Here is a 20,428-nt window from a genome sequence, read left to right on the forward strand (position 1 = left end):
GAGTTGAGCGAGCTAACCGAGTTAACTCGGTTCACGTACACCCCTACAAGCGAACCCGAACTACAACTAATTGAGCCAAGTTGAGCTCAAGTACAACAAAATTTGGGTTGGGTTAGGCTTGGCTGGGTCCAAGTACAATAAATTTTAGGCTTGGTTTACATGAGCCTTGAGGCCCATGAGATGCCCATGAGTCTTTGAGCCTTTGGTTTGGCCGGGTCCAATTCAGGTTGGGCTTGGTTAGGACTGTGGTGCTTGTCTGATAGGCTGGACCTTGTCAATCTTAAGCGTGCACTCCAGTTGCAAATTACCATTGATCTCTCAATCATAAGAAATGATCCGGTGGTATGATAGCATGGTAAGTCATGGTGCTCGTAGTCGTGGGGAAATACCTTGGCACCCATTCCAACAATCCAGACCATCCATTAGGCTCAGCGTACCTTTCATGGGCTACAATGTGGAAATGACGCTGGACGATGATATTCTGTCCATATGTTGGCCTTATATTTTATAAGCATCCATTTTTAAAGCGATGGCTGGGATGGCTAAGATTTTCTCACAAACTTGACTCTTCAGAATCATAAGCAATCAATGACGGGTCTGAACAAATAGACGGCTCAAATTGTTGGTCAGGTCTAATATTCCATAAATGATCTTATCCGTTTATTTTTATAGGTGAATTGACTGAATGGTTAGAATCCGTTGATTGGTATGATTTCTACAAGGTACGCTATGAAATGTTGGAAGGACCCAAGGGACGGACCAGATTGATCAATTGAGTGTTTGAGTGGTCAGATGCGGCTGTAAGTACAGTAGCTTACAGTGGTGTAATAGTATTGGATCATGTCTCCTCAATCATTCAATCAAACAGACACTGACACAAAACTCTTAAATTTCAACGGATGGAGTGATTTATAGAAAGGTAGATTTCCCTATGGCCGATCCCAAACTGGGCCCGACCGTTTTAACGGCCCTGATACGCATACTCCCCGTCACAGGATTAGTTACACCGTCCTTTTCCCCCAATTTTATTACTCACCATCGTCACCACCCACGGGTATAATACGGTCTCTCTCTCTCTCTCTCATTGACTTTCTTTCACCTCCTCCGACGAATCTCCCATGGCATTTTCTCTCTCCTAGGTTTTCTGTTGCAAATCACTCTCTCTCTCTATCCTCCTTTCATGGCCCCTCACACCGCCTTCTCCGATTCCAACGATAACGCCAGCAGCAGCATCACCACCACCAACTACATCTCCACCGTCGAGACCGCTCTATCCCCCGACCATCCCTCCTCAACTCCCGACATCGCCGCTCTCCGACGCCTCTCTCAAAACCTCGACTCCCTCTTCCAATTCCCTAACCCTGATCCCTTCAGCGATGCTCGGATCATTGTGCCCGGCCCCTCGGGTGGGCCGTCCCAGGAAGTCCCCGTCCACCGATGTATCCTTTCCGCCAGAAGCCCCTTCTTTCGAAACATCTTTGTGGGCGGATCGAATTCGATCAAGGAAAGAGGGGGGAAGATTGAATTGAAGGAACTGGTCAGGGATGTCCATGTGGGGCACAATGCGCTGGTCGCCGTGCTTGGGTATTTGTATAGTGGGAAGGTGAGGCCTCTGCCGGATGAGGTCTGCATTTGTGCGGATGATGAGTGCTCGCATTTGGCGTGCCGGCCCGCTGTGGATTTTATGGTGGAGGTGCTCTATGCTGCTTTTACATTTCAGATTGCTGAGCTGGTAACCCTTTATCAGGTAAATATCCATCTCTTATCTTTTCTCTTTTCAGGGTGGTTAGAAGTAGTTGGTTGCTGAAATTGGAAATTTTTTTGATGGCTGTGATTGATTGTATTCGAATTATCACATAGGAAGATGATGGCTTGGATTGGTTTGCTGTTAACTGTTAATTACAAGCTAGACTAGCATTTGCATTTGCCATTATTTCTTTAAAGATGGTGACTTATCCACTGTATACGTAGCATTGATTTATATCGATCCCAACCATCCAAATCAGGGGCCCATTTGGGATGGAGCGCATCTTGAAAATCTCACTGATGGGATGATCCTAATCTGCCAATCAGTGGGCATCAAATGGAAGGTAAAAAGAGAAGCCCAGTGGGATCCATTCATGGCCCACATCAGATAGTTAAGCTTGTCCAAGCAACATGGTTTTCAGTTTATGTTCCATCCATGTGAATCCACGATTAGACTGTCTTAATACAGAGTATGACTCACCATTTACCAATTGGTAGCATTTACAAAGTGGCAGTACAAATCTGACTCTAGCCCATGTGTCCATTAGGAAGTATCCTGAAATACAAATGTTGTTAAGCTTGCCATTCATGTGGCAAATTGACATATTTCTAATACATAGTTATATCGATTTCAATTCCACAAGCCTATAACTTTAAGCCGATTTGAATTTATGCTGAGGAAACTGGATTTTGAAATACATGTTTGGGACAATCTAATGCATGGTAGTGGAGGTTTCGAAGCTCTTTAATGTGGATGAATTAATGGTTCCTGATGCATGAAGATGTTTATAGTGTCCTGATGTAGTCAGCCCATACAATTGGACCCATAGTTTGGTAGATCAGACCGCAAGGTATTCTGTATTGGTAACGGTGGTTGTAACGGTTACCACCATTACTGATACGGGTATCGGCCATAACGGCCTATACAGGGGCAAAACCACCATTACGACCCTTGTAATGGTTGGAAAAAAATTTGCCCCAAAAATTCTGAAAAAATATATAAAAAATCCAGAATAATGTAAATATTTCAAATATGTGTTCATTTTTTTGTTTTGTTTTGAACATGTTTATGGTAGCATAACAGTCCACTCTTTGTTGAGAATGTTGTATTAGGTTGTCTAGTAAATTTACGAACATGGTTATATGTTTCTAATGTTTACACATCACAATCAAGCATTAGAATTGGAAATCGGAAAAAAGGCATAAATACTACTTTTTTCAATTTTTTTTGAAAAAATGGCCCTCGATGCTTCTGTTCACTTCAATCGCTTCAATCCGCGGTTTTAATCCTGAAAACCATAGTAAGAGAGGTTGAAATCTGCTATGGAATGATCTAAGTTAGTTTTTTGAATGTGAAAAATGGAAAAATGGGGAGAATTTTTTATTTAAATAGAAAAAAAAAAGTGACCACTTTTTGACCGTTACAGGAGTAATGGCCTTTATGCCCCCGTAACGGCCAATACGGTCTCAAAAAACCAATTGCCCTGTTTCACCCTCATATCGTGTAATGGCCACGACCGTTACCTATACGCATCGGCCTTTATGGCCATATCGTGATGGATACGAAACACCTTGCCAGACTGTTGAGCTGATTCCAGATCATTGATCTGATGGGAGTGCTGGTGGATAGTCTCCTAGGGGTCCTACAAAATTTCGTAGATTGGGATCCCCTAACCCTATTGATCAGTACAAATAGATGGTTAAGAAAAAAGGAGAGTAGATTTTGGAAAAAGAAAAGAAAAGAGCCTAACATTGGTCAGCTATGATCTTCCAATCGGGTGATTTGGCACATCCCCTATCCTCAGTGGGACACATCAGATAAAAGGTCTGGATCACTGAACAACCTGGTCCATCTTTTACAGATTAAGTGCATCAGACACTGCACACCTCCTGATGCATCATTACCCTATAATTTATTCCACTATAGTGTTATTCTGATGTCAAGTACCTATCTATAACGTATCCACATTAGTTTGAGTTAATCTTTGGATGTTGCCAGCCTACTCGAGGGATTATAATGGTTGCCATTTGTTATTGCAGCGGCACCTCCTTGATATTCTTGCCAAGGTGGCAGTAGATGACGTTTTGGTTATCTTATCTGTTGCAAATATGAGTGATAAAGCTTGTGAGAGGTTGTTAACCAAATGCACCGAGATTGTCATCAAGTCTGATATTGATATTGTAACTCTTGAGAAGGCATTGCCCCATGATGTTGTCAAGAAAATCACGGATGAACGTAAAAGTCTTGGCATAATTGGACTGGAAGGCATTGGTTTCCCGGATAAACATGTGAAGAGAATACACAGGGCACTTGAGTCCGATGATGTTGAATTAGTGAGGATGTTGCTGAAAGAAGGGCACACTACCCTAGATGATGCATATGCACTACACTATGCAGTGGCATATTGTGACTCAAAAATTACAACAGAGCTTCTGGATCTCGGACTTGCTGATGTTAATCATAAGAATCCAAGGGGATACACAATACTTCATGTCGCTGCAATGCGGAGAGAACCTAAGATAATCGTGTCTCTTCTAACGAAAGGGGCCCAGCCATCTGATCTTACATCAGATGGAAGGAATGCACTACGGATCTGCAAGAGGCTCACCAAGTATGTGGATTACCATCGGCCCACCCAAGAAGGAATGGCTACTCCCAAGGATCGGCTATGCATAGAGGTATTGGAGCAAGCAGAGAGGAGAGATCCTCTAATAGGAGAAGCTTCTGCCACTCTTGCATTGGAAGGCGATGACTTGCGCTCAAAATTGTTATACCTTGAAAGTAGAGGTGAGTTACCCTTCTGTTTCTTCCTTGTTTTGGATATAAAAATCATGAAGCCCTGTTGATATGTTATTCATACTTCAAGATCTGAGCTTGACCAATTCAGTACTTATAATTTCATTTGTCAGGTCATGCTTGGTTTTAATTTTGTATTTTCTTCTAGTTGTGTTCCTTTTTTTAATCTTTAAGGGTAATAATCTTCTTGTTCTAACATTCCCCTCCAATTCACCTCAGTTGCTTGGTAATTGACAGATATTGTTTAGGATATGCTTCTCTCCAAAATTTACTGTTGCTGAAGTGGGTTCATCATAAATATCCAATGCAAAATATACACTATCATTTTTATTTCAACTGATTTGATGGCACGGGTCCTTACTCTTGCTCGGGTGGAGACTCTTATGAGTTTCAACACCCGGTCAAGGGTTCGAGTACCCATAGGTGGTGAAATTCCACTAGCGTGAGTGTGTGGGGTGTGTGTGCGTGTGTAAAAAAAAAAAAAAGAAAAGAAGAAAAAAGAAGAACTGATCGATAGCACAGTGTGTAGGCTTATTTGCGTGTCATTGTGTCATTCACAGCAGAAAGCATTCTGCGACGCAAAATTGGGATTTTTTTATTTTTTAATTTAAGCATTCTTTGTTAGTGTACACATATTTCCCACCATCCATAATGGTGAGGGTGGAAATATTAAATCATTTCAAATGCAACTTTAAGAATTCACATTTTGAAATGCTTGCTAGATTCCCACTATCTTTAAATGGCGGGAGATATGCGCCCATGGACACTTTTTGTGGGTTAGCTTGTTAGTACACACCCACTGTCAGTTCACACTTCACTGTTAGCCACCCCCACTAGGGAATCGATACCAAGACCTTAGGTTGAAATGAGGTATTTTCACCTAGCGCCCATGGACTCTCGATGCATGCTTTCTGCACATAAGTTGTGCCCTTCTTGAGATGCTTTCTAATTTTATGTGTGTATTTATAAACTAAAAATATGCGAGCAAATGAAATAGTCTTCGAGGAGAGATCATAAATATTTACAGCAAGGGCAGGGCAAGGCTCAATGTTTCTGCCTTCAAACATGCGGCAAAAAAGAAGAAGAAGAAGAAGAAGAGGAAGAGCAGGAGGAGGAAGAGGAGGAGGAAGAGGACGAAGAAGAGGAAGAGGAAGAAGAAGAAGAAGAAGAAGAATTTATTATATCCAGAAAATTCTAGTTTGATAAATTCATGAACCTGACAGCTTGGAATTGACTGCAAAACTCATAGATGTAATTTTCTAACTATCTAATACTAAGGATAGATATATTAGAATGAATTTAATAACAAAATATCTCACATGTGTAGGTATTTGCAATTATTTTCCATAATTTACTCTACAAGTCTACATTATATACCTGTCCTTAAGGAGTATGAGGTGAGGACTTACATAAATTACAATGTTTACTTTATTCTATTTAAAGTCTTGAACATGCTAGAGATTTCTCCTCTCTTGTAATTCCTGTCCCGTCATCTTCAAGATATAAAAAGAGAAAAATAAAAATAAAAATAGTAGTGTTTGATTTAATCCCTTGCAACTTGATTAAGGATTACTTAATTGGTTGTCAGGGGAATTATTTTAAGCACATGTTTGGCAGTGTCAATGAATGTGTGGGTAATGGGTATAGAAATACTTAACTTAAATGTAAATAATGTTTAAAAAAATATACTTACCTTAACAAAACTCTCGAGTCACCATCAAAATGAAAATTTGCTTTGTTGTGATTGCTTGACCTCCACGTCCTTGTCATCATCAAGCTGCAGTTGTGGAGTTGGTGTTGCATATTTATAATATCCCGTGTCAGAAGAAAAGATCAGGTCAACAAAACCAGAGGACAACTGATCCTGATTAGGCAACAACTCCGACCCCGAGTAAGGATATCTGCCAGTGGCTGTCAAATAGTCATATTGGTGCCCGTACTTGGGTTGTTATGAGTAACTTGGATTTGGATATGGATCTGAATATCTGTAATCATATGGAACATGTGGATCAGAAAGACCACTCCAATATAAATGTGATGGAATAGGCTTCGTATAATCCCATTGGCCGCAAAAATATCTATAATGCTTGGGACCATAAGCATGTTGCTAATGTCCTGGACCTCCTGGTGGTGCACCATTGGAGCTAGCACCACTGGAGCTAGCTTCCTTCCGCGGTCTGTACCGTGACTCAGTAGATTCATAAGTCCGGCCTCGCGTACCTTGTCGATGCTCATCGACCTTGTGATTTGTAGACAGTTGTATGCCAGTGTGCTGAGCAACACCAGAAGTGGGACCAACATCAGGTGCATCATCATCATCACTACCATGATCATCCGTCTCGGTCTCGTGGCTACCACTGCCCGTACTCTTCCGCTGAGTTAGACTTTGCATGAAATATGCCCCTCTTTCTGGTCCAACACAGCTGCACGATTCTCTTGCTGCGTCATGCGTATTATTGGGTCATTCACTTCCAATTCTTCACTATCCTCTTCTATTTGTTTCTCTTGCTTCCAACTAAGGTAGAAGCGGGTCGTCCTCCTCATAAATATTGTCTAAGTTTATTAGATAATAGTTTGTGTCACCGACAGCTACTGAGTAATACTCCTATGATGTCGCCGTATTCTTAGCCTCATGTTGTAGTGCATGAAGACAAGTCTATCCAACGTCCTAGTTTGCAATCCATTCATATTCTTTGAATGAATAAGTGCAAAACAACTCTAGTTCCTTTCATAACTAGGAAAAGGCTCAAAACTCTTACTGCAATTTTTTGGAGAGCCTTCGCACTCTCTCCGAAATTCATCCAACATTCAACAAGTGACAACATAAATACTGTATGTTATGCAAGAGTATCCCCAAAGCTACCCTGGCGATTTCTATATGTATCTAATTCATTCAACACTTTTATTTGCATATCTAAGCAAGGATCTAATCTCTTTATTACATTCTTTAGCTCGACACGAACCCCATCATCTGCAACAAATGATTGAGCATATCTGTATCTAGGGTTTAGATAGTAACCTGTTGCATGAAGTTCATGATGGAGCCGTCTTCTCCATCTCTTGTCGATCATCTTCCAATAGACCTCCCAGTTTGAACAATCATGTTGAATTTTCAGCTTTGCCTTATTCGTGGCATCATAGAGGAAGCCCATGGTAGGTGCTTCATTGGTTTCAACAAGATGGAGTACCCTCATTAGTGGCTCCATCACTTTTAGGATCTTTTAGACCTTCTTCCAATATTTGTTGTCCCTTATGGTCTTCACAACCTCAACCATTGTCCTTGATGTCTTCTTCCCATATTTTGTAGTGAGCCAATTTCGGGAAGCGAACATGTCACTCAACTCTCCCCTTTACTGGTACAAACTCTCAAGAGTTATTGATGGGGACATCATGCGCACACGTGCACGCACACCACCCCCCCTACGCACGTACGTACGTAGGAGGGCCCCACCATCGATCTGGCTCCATGACGACGTCCAGGGAAGGTCTCCTAGCTAGACGACGAAGTTTTGATTCAAAAGGGTGGCCCCGATAGTCAAGAAAAGCCTATCATAAGATCTCATGATCGTGAGCCACTCGTCGGATTGATTTCATATTATAGGTTTTGCTTATTATTATTATTTAGAACATCGTGAACGCTTTAGATTTCTTTGTTTGATTTTTATTTTAGTTTACTTCATCGCCAAGTAATAGGTTGCGCACATGGTGCGAGTTTTTGGGGTATAGGGTTGTCCCTATAAATAGGCAACCCTTGTAGTTCTTTTGGGGGATTCAAGTTTAATAAAAAATCTTGCTTTATTTTTCTGCTATCTTCGTGAGTTGTGAAAGAATTCAAAAGTGGGTGCGAAGCCCTCCATTCTTCGAAGGGCTAACTACTGTGGTGCGAAGCCACATCTATCCTCATCCGCCCCTACCCTCTTTCATCCATATCTCTCATCTTCTATCATCATTATTGCTTTGAATTTCTTAGCTTTTGCAGCTATTCATCCCCCTACAGCCAGTTTCCAAAATTTGGACCTATAGGAGGGCTGAAACTTTGGTGGAGCAATATGCCTCGACCTTACGTCAGATCGTCGTCAAACTTGAAGAGATTGGAGGTCTCCCCTGGCCGACCAAGGCCTAGGTGTCACTTTGCGGAGGCGGGCTTCCATCACACGTGCAGTCAGCCCGCCCGTGCATGTGCGTTAGCCTCGGGCCACCATTTGCACGCAGGAGCTTTCTCCGGGTCAGGTTTTTCTCTTTTCATCCTTATTTCCTAAAACCTAGCCTTAGTTTGCATTAGCCCTAATTTATTTGCCCATTTTTTTAACCCTAGGGTTCCTTGAATTGAAATCGGGAAATTCCTTGGATTAGGGACTGATTTTTATGCATGTGTGGTTGATTTCTATTTCCCTTTGACATCGTTTGGTTTATAATTTTTATTAGTCCAGTCCTAGCTTGTGTCGGCCTGAACCCGCATAGATTCCCCTTAATTGAATGTTTGGACTTTCATGTGGAATATGGAATTTGTGTAATTGTTTCTGAACTAGCGTGATCTTAAGCCTGAAATCTCGCATATCATATTTAATTTTCATGTCCTGCATTTGCTATAAAGTTAGTTGCAAATCTAGTCGCCGCAGGCCTAAGAAACTTTCTTCCCTTCGTAAACCTCCTAATTATTGCAACTACTTAATTGTGATTGTAAATAAATATCATACTTCTCTTGCCCTTTCGACCATTTCCTTAACACTTATCTTCTTCTCAATATCTTCCAATATAAGATCAATACAGTGAACATCACATGGTGACCAAAATATATGTGATCCCTTTATCATCAACTTTTGTCCTGCGGTCTTATATGTTGCTTCGTTATCTGTAACAATCTGCACCACATTCTCCTCTCCAATCTCATCCACCATTTTATTAATTAGGGGAAAAATATAAGTAGCATTTTTTCTTTCATCTGATGCATCAATTGACTTATGAAGCACTGTTCCCAAGTGGTAATACACCATAAAGTTTATCATGTTGTGTTTGGTTGGGCCAGTCCAACCATCGCACATGCTCGTGCATCCTCTAGCCTGCCACATGGGTTTAAAGGTAGCCACGTATGCTTTCATATCCACATACTCTGCATTTGTCCATTTCCCCTAATCTCCCTAGCCGTGGGAGCTTTAATTCATTTACCTACTTCTACTGCTATATCAATTGCCACCTGCAAATATGGAGAATTGGCCACATTAGAGGATATGTTGGCATGTATAAACAACTTTGCTACTGCCCTACCCAGCTTCTCAATGGAAGTTTTACTCCACATTTGTTTTATCTTATTTTTTTTAGTTGATTTTTTCCTAAATAGAATCGGATCAATAGAGGGCTTCCTTGGCTCATCTTCTTCTACATCCACATCCACATGGGCATTACGTGAAGATGCCTACTGTCGAAACATAAGTCATAATCCACCTAACCTACCTCCACTTGCAGATGCAGTCGCACTGCCAATTGTACTGCCACTCCTACTCCCACTCTCATTGCCCCTCCTATATTACGTATAGATCCCCCGCCAAACATGCATCGATGTTCTTCTTCTTCACGAGCAAGGCGCACACTCTCTATTCTAGCTATAGTTATTTCTCGATCTGAATCTTCGCTAGAATCGATGATCTCTTCATCATGAATGCTTATATATTTAGGACCAAATACCTCTTGGTGCGCCGCTTCCAAAATCACATCTTTCTTTTGCACAACATCTCGTTTCCCGTTCGACTTATCCAAACTGTTTTACATCAAAAACATTATCTCTTTTGGCACCCTAGTACATCTCACAACTTGACCATTTCAATATGCAAAATGTTGTTCGAGTTGTATAATTCCACTAGTTATTGGTCTATCACAATAGTTGCGCTTCATTTGGTGCCTATCACCACCTACTCTCTGATAATGTTGTCATCTAATATCCTCACTTCCTTGTTGGCCAAACATTTTCTTAGCTAAATATGGCCTATGTGAGAGTTTACTCAATTCTCCATGTAAATACAGTTTTTATAAGAGAATGAATTAATTAAATCTCGAAACTTGTAAATAGATTAATGAAATAATGTTCTAACTTCTTCTAAATAATCAATAATAACAAAATTAAGTACTAAACCCTACAAAACCTGCCCAAAATAAGAAAATATAAACATGCAGTCACTAATTTGAAAATACAAAAGTCACTAGTTTGAAAATTAAAAAATAAATAAAAGATTGAATCAATAATGACAATATGACATTCAAGCACACCATGTCATCTTCTATCAATACCACATTCTTATTCAATCATCAAACAAGAAAAAAAAAAAAAAAATTTCTTAATTTTTAAAAATAGTCCGTAAATACAACAAAAAAAAAAAAAAAACCAAATTAATTGCATAATATGTAAAAAGAACATTTATATGTTCTACTATCATTAACACATCATATTCAACCATTAAAAAAAATGATTTTTTTTCCTAATTTTTAAAAATAGCCCGAAAATACTAAAAAATATATAATTAAAAAAAAAGAAGCCAAATCAATTGCATAATCTGTAAAAAGAACATTTATATGTTCTACTATCATTAACACATCATATTTAACTATTAAAACAGAAAAAGATTGATTTTTTTTTTTTTAAATTTTTCCTAATTTTTAAAAATAGGCCAAAAATAGTTCAAAAAAAAAAAAAAAAAGCAAAACAAAAAAACAAAATCATTTGCATAATTTATAAAAAGAATTCATTTGCATAATTTATAAAAAGAACATTTATATGTTCACACTTAGAAGTTAAAACATTAGAAGAAAAACTATTCATAATAGTTTTCCATTGTTTAGGAGAGAACGATGCACTGTCCGACAAAACTATGCCCCAAATCCCTCTTAGATCGCTATTTCATCCACCAATTCGTGTTATGATGCAAATAACGCAAGTGGAGTTATTAAAACACAAGTACAAAGAAAATCCCCAAAAAATTGAGCAAGAAATAGTTCTTTTCCTGATTTTCGCTGATTTGTGCTAGTACAAACAAAAGGTTGAAATGCATTGTATGGATTAGTAACCAGTCAATTGAAATAGTCCAGAACCTATCGGCTTTCTGTGGACCGCTCCTGTGGTGACAGTTGGGTGTCAGCTGAGGGATGGACTAGGTAGTGCCCTCTTTGGGTCCTTACCTGGGTCTTGAACAGTATTCAGTAACTATGCTGACAAGGGAATCCGATCATGTAACTGAAATAACCATGTGACTGGTGTTGGTAATCAAGCATCAATGGGCTCCCCACCATTTTGTGCAGCCAACTATTTGAGCATGGCCCTTCATGTGTGCAGGTGTCTCGCACTGTGGTTTCCTAGCAACTGCCCCTCCATGACCCCACTTTACTTGCCCTTTGGGATCTGCATTTAATGGTTGGGCTGAGGGTCAATACCACATGGGACGGTGTTGGCACATGAGTGGTGTCAATGTGAGCCTCTACCATGGCCTGTTCCAACAGACCATATAAAAGAGGAAGATTGATATCTAACAGGCAGTCAATCATAAAACTCTTGCCAATCTACATTCAAAAGCCAACCCCAAGTTGCTGGGAGAGCTAAGAGGATGATGGTTGGTAATGATGACTGCCCAAGGCGCTGACATGACATGCAAAGTGGATATTTGACGCACTGAGAAGTAAGCTAAATTTTATTGAACAAAAAGTACATTATTTAATTTATTTCACATTATTGAGCATGTTTCTAGGCAGTTTCTAGGCACTCTTGCTTCCTGAATTCTTCTGAGAATCGTTTTTCCCCAAACATGCTTTCGCTTCACTTGTGCTGTTAAGAACTTGTTCAAGAGTTCTTTTGAATCAAATTTGATTATTTTATTTTATTTTATTTTATTTATTATTATTATTTTTTTTTAAAGAAAAAAAAAAAAAAAATCTCTTTCTTTGAAGAGGTTTCCAGCTGATGAGTTACCAGATTCTGAGTTACCAGATTCTATGACCTTATTTTACTGATATCTCGATCAACATAATTCATGTGCACTTCTGGCCAAAAACTGCTACATTTTTCTTTTAAGGATTAAATTTCATTTCCAGTTAGCAAAGATCTCTTTACTCCATGCATTGTTATCCAACTGTTATCAACGTTTCACAAACGTTGTCACAAGTTGTGCATTAAAAAATCTGGCATATTCTGTTTTAATTTCATTTATGAGTCCATTTGGTCATCCATATTTGTCTAAATGTGAATCTTCTAGTCATATTTTCCTTTTGGACTCCAATATTTTCACGGGGTTGTTTTCATCCATTCAGTTGCTGCCTTATTCCTCTCAATTCCACTATCTTTGAGTTTGTTAGATCACTCTCTTGTGGGCTTTCAAGTTGGTTCTGGCTTTGAATTTGTTAACCAACTCCATTTGTGAATGGTCTGTTCTCTTTATTTCTCCCCTTTTTCCCCTGGTATAACCTTGTTTGATTGTTGATGGATGATTCGCATTTGCTTCTCACATGTTTTCTTCCCAGGCGTCCTCTGTTTGCAGTCTTGAATATTGTCTTCATTCTATATCTTTAGTAGTTCTTTGACTTAGCAGTTGGAGATTTGGTAGCCTAGCTCTTTGGATTGCAGTGTTACATTGAGGAAAGTGACAAGGAGCATGGCGATTGTTCACCACCACCTTAATGGTGGTCAGTCATCCATTACATACATGGCATATATGTTGGTCAATACAGATCATCCAAATCATGGGATGGATCATTGTGGATGTAGCATAGCCCTGAAAGTCAAATTGATCAAACAATCCTGAGCTTCCAATTGGTGGCTATCAAAATAACCAGTGATCCAGATTCAACGAGAGAATTGAGATAATTAAGATCCACCATTTCGGGTCTATGCTTCATCGAAAACAGGCCTCAGATATTTGAAAGTTTGGATCCGTGCATGTGTGTCTTATGGTGGATGAGTCACCAGACTCACTGCCATTTTAAGTTCACAACATACTTTTGTAGTTTTATCACTCTGATAAATACCAGAAGTGAATAAAGCCGTTCCCTGTTCTAAGGATAGATCATAATCACACTTTGGATCCCTGAGCAGATACAATATAACAGCACATTTAATTACCCATTTCCGCAAGGAAATCCATCCAGAAGTACTCTATACCATGTCCTTCACACACACAAAAGGAAAAAAAATAAAAATAAATAAAAACCCCTCTATTTCTGCATTGAGACTCTTCCGCAACTAATCTCCACTTGTTTGTGTTGATTATTTTCTCTGCAGTTGGTCTGGCGAAGATTTTGTTCCCCACAGAAGCAAAAGTTGCCACGGAGCTAGCACAAGTGGATGCCACTTTGCCATTAACATTAGCTCCCAATTCCAAGCTTACGCATGGAAACCAGGATATGGCAATGGACTTAAATGACGTGCCTTTTAAGATCAAGGAGGAGCATCTGGCTAGGCTGAGGGCACTCTCCAAGACCGGTATTTATTCGCATTGCTTTTACCCGTGTTTTCTTTGCAGTTTCCAAAAACACAGTTTTTTAATTCTGCTGAAATAGTCATATTTTCTTCAGTAATGGACGTTATATAGGAAATATACACTGTTCAATCCTGCATTTATACAGCCCAAAAAACTCTACTTGTAGGCCCATCGTCTGGTGATCCAAATGTTACTATTTTTGGGACCCGTGGTGGATGGGAGATAACCCAAAAAATCTCCCCCATTGGATGCTCTCGTCTGATTGAATCCTGTTAAATGTGGGGCTCTGGTTGTAATTCTCTATGTTCATGGGATTGTTTGGATCAACCAATGGGGCATATATTCATCTATGGACTATGGATCATCTCATGTGGATGAGTGGTTTATATTGCTGAATGGTGGTCCCTGCTTGTGCCTTTGCTGGGCTGTACCCAACCAATGTCGATGTTTCTTTCAAACAAGTATCTATAATGCCTCCATATGAGAACGGTTTTGCTTATACCAGAATGTCCCTACTCCATCCACAATTGGAGCTGCTTTCTGTTTCTCTATCATCTTGCAAGAAGGACATAAATGAGCCAGCATGCAGTATATGATATTTGCTGCTTGTATGAATATTTAGTATTTCAGCAGAGTGACTGTTCAAGACCTTGCCTTGCTACTCAATTGTAATTTCCGACCAATCTTACATTGCAGTGGAGCTTGGGAAGCAATTTTTCCCCCGCTGCTCAGCAGTACTCAACAAGATCGTTGACGATGATGACTTAACAGAGCTTGCTAACCTCGAGCATGGTACCTCAGAGGAACGAGAGTTGAAAAAACGAAGATTCAATGAAATCCAAAGTACTATGATGCAAGCATTTAACCAGGACAAGGTAGAATTTGATAGATCTACCATTTCATCATCATCTTCATCCACAACAATTGAAGGGGCTCGATCCAGGCTTTCTAGGAAGTGATATAGTATCAGAGGCTTGTATGTTGTAACCATATTTTTCGTTCGAGTTTGGTCTGTAATATAGTTTGTTATCTCATAATTAGAGACTGGCTTGTTTATCTCAGATCTCAAAGTTTTGTTACACGAAGGAAATGCAAACGAGCAACATAAGCTGATATCTTAGCTTTCCATGGGCAGATAAAATAAGGGGAGTAACTCTGTCAATTTAGGGAAGTTTCAGTGCTTAATAAGCAATTGCATTTGCCCCACACCCCAATCTCCACTGGTAACAAACGCTTCTCATCTCCATAGGAACGTTATGATTAAGATCTGATAATAAGCATAGTCATGTCAATGAATGTTATGACTGAGATCAGAAAACATCCAGCGTTCAAAATATTCTCAGTGTATATGTAAATGGCCCAGGGCTTGTGCTTGCTACTTGCAATCATGGTCTTAAAAGACTTCATCGAGTCTGATGTGACTTACCTCAGTTGATCGACCTACTAACTCGTGTTCAATACCACAAGTGAAATGACTGAGTCACCCTACTCAAACTTAGGATTGAACAAGTCGGTTTGAGTAGCCCAGTCTTTTTACCATGTTTGCGATGGTAGTCTCTTCTTCTCCCCTGTTACCAGCTCTCTGATTATTTTTAAATTTTTTTTTTTTTTCTCTTTCTAGAGAAATTGTAAAAGTCAGTATTGCAGTAAAATGTACAGCTTGCCACTCTACCAAGGCTCCCAATTTCGTTGTGTCTATGGAGCACATAGTTTGGCGAGGTGGACCATCAATCTGATGGGCCCTACCTGGGATGGTTGTCAAAAGAACTCCCAGTTACTAAGCCTTGGATTGATAGACTACGTGATACATACATTGTGGGGGCTTTGTCAGACCTGCAAATGCATATATCAAATACATTTAAAGAGGGACGTAGTAAAATGTTAGTGACACCAACGGAAAAACTATATACCAAACCAACTGATTGAAGAGGAGGGCATAAGAAAAACAAAAAACAGTTAATGTTCACAAACAGACGTATCTTGGATAAAAGAACATCCTCATCTACATCTTCCATCCACCCAATCGTAACTAATCCTACTTCAGTCACTGGGTTCAGTGAAAACCATTCCAATTGTGAAAACATGGATGAAGTTGCAGAGGCCAACCCGGAAAATTGTAGTCTTCAAGTACGATTCAGATTACATGAATGCTTCGACCCCAGAAATCCCATTTGCTCCACCAAGTCCTGTACATCATCACCCCAATCTGATGGTTTTGCAGCCAAATCCTCCACTTCCACATCAATTTCTGTCAGATCTCCATTGCCCATCTCTTCTTCTTCTCCATTTCGTCCTATCAAATCCTCATTCAGCAATTCTTCCCATGCTATATCATTTGCAGAACCGAAATCCGGGTCGCTAGGGCTGGGGCCCACATCCGCATTCTGATTTCTATTAGAAGCGCTTGATTCATTGTCCATACTAGAAAATAATGTCTCAATCTCAGTTTCAATAGCCACTTCTTCCTGCTCAGCCTGATGGGTGTAACCGGCAACCTGCCTACCCATTGCCGACACCACCTCGCCTTGCAAGTCTTGCAAGTTTTTTGAACTAACAGTGGAGGGCAATCTCCGTTTCTTCCCGACGCCACCCAATTCCTTCCTCTGCTTGTGGCGTTGAATCAGTTGTTGGACAAAAGTAGGATTCTTGAGTGCCCGGGCAAGGAATTCCATCATCTGCCGCTGCTTTCTTTCCGTCCCTTGCAACTGTTCTTCCATGGCAAGAAGTTGGGCCCGGGAGTTTTGCTGTTGTTGTCTGAGCTTCACAATTTCAACCATCAACAGGTTCCGGTCTCTTTTCAGCCTGTCGATTTCACCATCCAGCCCAAATTGTCCCAATTCAACACAAGCTCCCATTGCTTGTTGCTGCATGTGCTGAGAGGCATGCCTTCTTCTCTTGATGTTCTTCAGTAAATGCTTCTGCCCACCCAAAAACCCTTCATTTGCAAACTCCCATCGATCTGGATCAACCTTTCTGAAACCCTGTCACCATCATTTCCATACTATGGTTGAAATACATTGTATAAATGGGCAATCTATATGATTCTAGTTGTATCAAAACATAAAAAGTGCATTTAGATGCACAATCAAATTAAATTGCAATTGTTAGTCCATTACGGTAGAGATTGTAATTTCCTTGGGGCCTGTTTGGGTGCCACTTTTATGAGTACAACTCATCTTAGTTAATCGTAATTATGTATTGGAGATCATATTTCTTTATGGAAATGATTGAAAATAATCTTGATAATCAACAATCATGATCTCTAATAGAAAATTATGATTAACTAAAATGATAGGAACTCACTTTCAATGGCACTCAAACTGGCCCTTTGTGATTCAGTTTGGCATCCAAATGCAGCAAATGTTTCTCCACCCAACACAAGGATTCAAACCCAATAATGAATTTCCAATCCGTGGTGAAAGATTTTTAGATTTTTCACAATTCATGGATAAGGAAGCTAGTAGTTCCACATGGAGGCTGGCATCCCCGGAATTGATCTTAAACTGATGAAGATGCAGAGAATTTCACCAAAAAATAATAAATAATAAATAACTTCAAAAAGCAGAGGAGATTTCTGGAATCCATTAAGGGTCGTTTGGCTACCTAGAAAGCAGGATCAATCTGAATCCATTACGGAGGCTTGTCATGCTTGTAAATGGTCTGCAATAGATTTCCACTTGAATTCATTTCACATAGAGACATTTTGTGATTCTTTCCCAAAAGCTGGGGAGCAAATTCCTGAGGAATTCATTCCCCAGGCCCTACCCCAAGTCATCACCTGTCTCCCTTTCACACCCATACATAATTTCAGAATTCCTCAGAATAGTTTGTCAGTACTCAAACACGATCAACAAAATATCTTTCTAAGAGAATCTGCTTGATGGAAACTTCAGCACCCATTAAGATTCGGGGGAGAAAACCTTCTCTCCACCCTTTTAAGACTCCGGGGAGCCAAACAACTCCCAAAGAACTGTGAAATTTTCATAACTAGCACAGACTTCTGTGAAACACATAATACCTCAAGAACTGTGAATTACTTGAAATTAGCATTTCTGCAAAAGATTTTCAAGAGTAAACTATAATAACTTCTAGACAAACCGAAATTCCTTGAAGAAGAGAGAATTTCTGCAGCCAATCTTTATGTCCACAACAAAAATGAAAAACACACAAATATTAACAAACCAAAAGGCCAACGATGATATAACAACATTATGCTGGCTGGCTAAAACATTATGTAACTTAAAGAGCTTCAGTACTTACATATGTGTTAAGCTGGCGTATGAAGCTCGAGAAATTGCTGTGCTTGAAGTACTTTGGGAGGAGATCAGTAGCAAATTTGTGTGAATCCCATACAATGAAACTGTTGCGAGCTCGGCTCCATGAGACTACCGCATCCGTGGCTGGATTCTCAACCATTTCAAATGTCTTTGTCAAGAATGGTGGCGGTCCTGCGTCATGCAATCCCTCCATCGGCTGTGGAGATGAGATCGATGGCGTGGCACCACCCGGTTCCTCTAACTTCACTGTGATATCTTCCATGGCTTTGTCCTGCAAGAATCAGGAATACTCAGAAAACAGAACAGATTGAAAATCATGAATCAAATGCAGAAGCTGAGATCTTCAATTATCGTTTTACCGTAAAAAACAACAGTCCCCTTCTTTAGTAGCACAAGTGTTCTGATTCAGGCGTTTCTAGGCTCTGTGAAGGTGAATTCCACACCAAAATGTGGACTTTTGTATTGGGTTACTGGCCCGGTGAAATGGGTTTGCAGGATTTTGGATTTTTAAGGTGGAAATCTTCTGAAAATTTGGATTTTTTGAACTGGGTATGTGAGAAGAAGAGATTTATTCAAATGGGTTTTGGGTTTTGTGAAATGGGTTTGCAGATTCTGATGTATGCAGATGAATTTCATGTGAGATTTTCAAAATTAGCTTTTTGGGTTTCTGTTTTTGGCAAAATGGCTCCCAGAGTTCTGTTTTTGGAGCTGGATTTCATTTGGAATGGTTGATTTTGTTGAGTGGGACTGTTTAAGCGTTGGGACTGGTTGGTGGTGCTGTAGAAGGCGTTTGAAAATGGCAGTTGGAAGAGAGCATATATCAAAGGGAGCATATTTCTAAGGAAGGATAAAGTAGAACCCTATGAGAGTTTCCCACCGTTTAAAAATGGTGGTGACTCAGTCTCCTCACCTGTATAACTCATGTATGGCTATCCAGACCATTCAAATTGTGGGGTACACTGTCGATGTAGATTATGTTTCCAAATCGTACTGATCAAGCAATCCGTATATCCAATTCATGGCTTCCAAATGGATGGTTATAAGTAAAAGCAGTGAAAGGTCCAAATTCGAAGATTCAAAATTAGATGATCATTACCATCCTTTTAGTTTAAATTTTGTGATATTCAACATAAACTATTGGATCAGCAATTTGAACGTTCCGGATTTCCGTACAACTATGATATCCCCACGGTTGAGGTCTCATCACCGTTCAGCAAAATGATGGTGAACTAGTATAGGAGTGGCTAACAATCGAAAGTTCTGGACGAAGGGTGAGTTTTTTGGATATTTCTGGCATTTACAGCCATCTGGCAGAGGATGGGATTTGCTGTCCCGGCTTTCCCAAAGGTTCTAGAAACTTCTTGAGGTCCTTAGTTAGATACTCATGCATACAGACACCGCCCACGTGGCATAAATTTATATCGATCAGAACCGTCCAAATTATGGGAAATATTTTGGATGGAGCATAAAATTACTTTTGTTGGACAGTATTAACTTCCGATTTATGATAATATATTATTGAATTTCAACCGTTGACTTTATCCGTCCAGGTAAGGGCCTCCAATCAGATATTATATCCATACATTTTATTTAATTTTCCTACCATATATCATCTAAAATATTTCCAATGATCTGGACAGTTGGATTTAGTACATGTTTGACTAATACTTCCTCAACTGTATGTATTTTATATATTTCGGTGGGCATCAAGAACGAAAATAAAGAAAAGAGCTTTTTCCTACTATACGCTTCACATTTAAGCCAACAACTTCAGCACGCCCGTCCAAACATACTATACCAAACTACGCCCCAGTTGTGCAGCGACTTTTCACCGGACCAAAATTCCCCACTATTCTTCCGGAAGCGGATTACTGGTGTGCGAAGACAAGCGCTGCCGCTCCTCGAACGGTTCAAATGAGATCAAAGTTACGTGGCCCTACAGTAATGTATTTATTATATCTACAGCGTTCATCCATACTCGGAGATCATTTCAGAGATATATATTTATAAGAATCATATCCAAAGATCAACTGCACCGCACCACAAATAGCAATGGGGGAAATTGATTTTCACCATTAAAAATTTCATACGGCCCACCGTAACATTTATTTTCCGTCTAATCTATTCATAAGGTCACAAAGACCTGAATGAAC

General features: G+C 39.8%; 2 protein-coding genes across 2 annotated transcripts; one reads left to right on the forward strand and one right to left on the reverse strand.

Moving 5' to 3' along the window:
* The first annotated feature begins 1,060 nt into the window (after positions 1-1,060).
* On the forward strand, positions 1,061-15,169 carry LOC131218221 (BTB/POZ domain and ankyrin repeat-containing protein NPR1-like). The gene is made up of 4 exons (XM_058212902.1): positions 1,061-1,747; positions 3,787-4,534; positions 13,800-14,000; positions 14,695-15,169. The coding sequence occupies exons 1-4, from the start codon at positions 1,181-1,183 to the stop codon at positions 14,955-14,957; spliced, it is 1,779 nt and encodes a 592-aa protein (XP_058068885.1). The 5' UTR covers positions 1,061-1,180; the 3' UTR covers positions 14,958-15,169.
* Positions 15,170-15,883: 714 nt separating this feature from the next.
* On the reverse strand, positions 15,884-19,088 carry LOC131218226 (heat shock factor protein HSF30-like). Its single transcript, XM_058212909.1, has 3 exons — positions 18,635-19,088; positions 18,259-18,546; positions 15,884-16,979 (listed from the first exon to the last, which is right to left on the reverse strand). Exons 2-3 carry the CDS (start codon positions 18,535-18,537, stop codon positions 16,122-16,124), a joined length of 1,137 nt encoding a protein of 378 aa, XP_058068892.1. The 5' UTR covers positions 18,538-18,546; positions 18,635-19,088; the 3' UTR covers positions 15,884-16,121.
* Between the last annotated feature and the right edge of the window lie 1,340 nt (positions 19,089-20,428).

The sequence above is a fragment of the Magnolia sinica genome, chromosome 1 (genome assembly GCF_029962835.1).
Source record: "Magnolia sinica isolate HGM2019 chromosome 1, MsV1, whole genome shotgun sequence".
Lineage (NCBI taxonomy): Eukaryota > Viridiplantae > Streptophyta > Magnoliopsida > Magnoliales > Magnoliaceae > Magnolia > Magnolia sinica.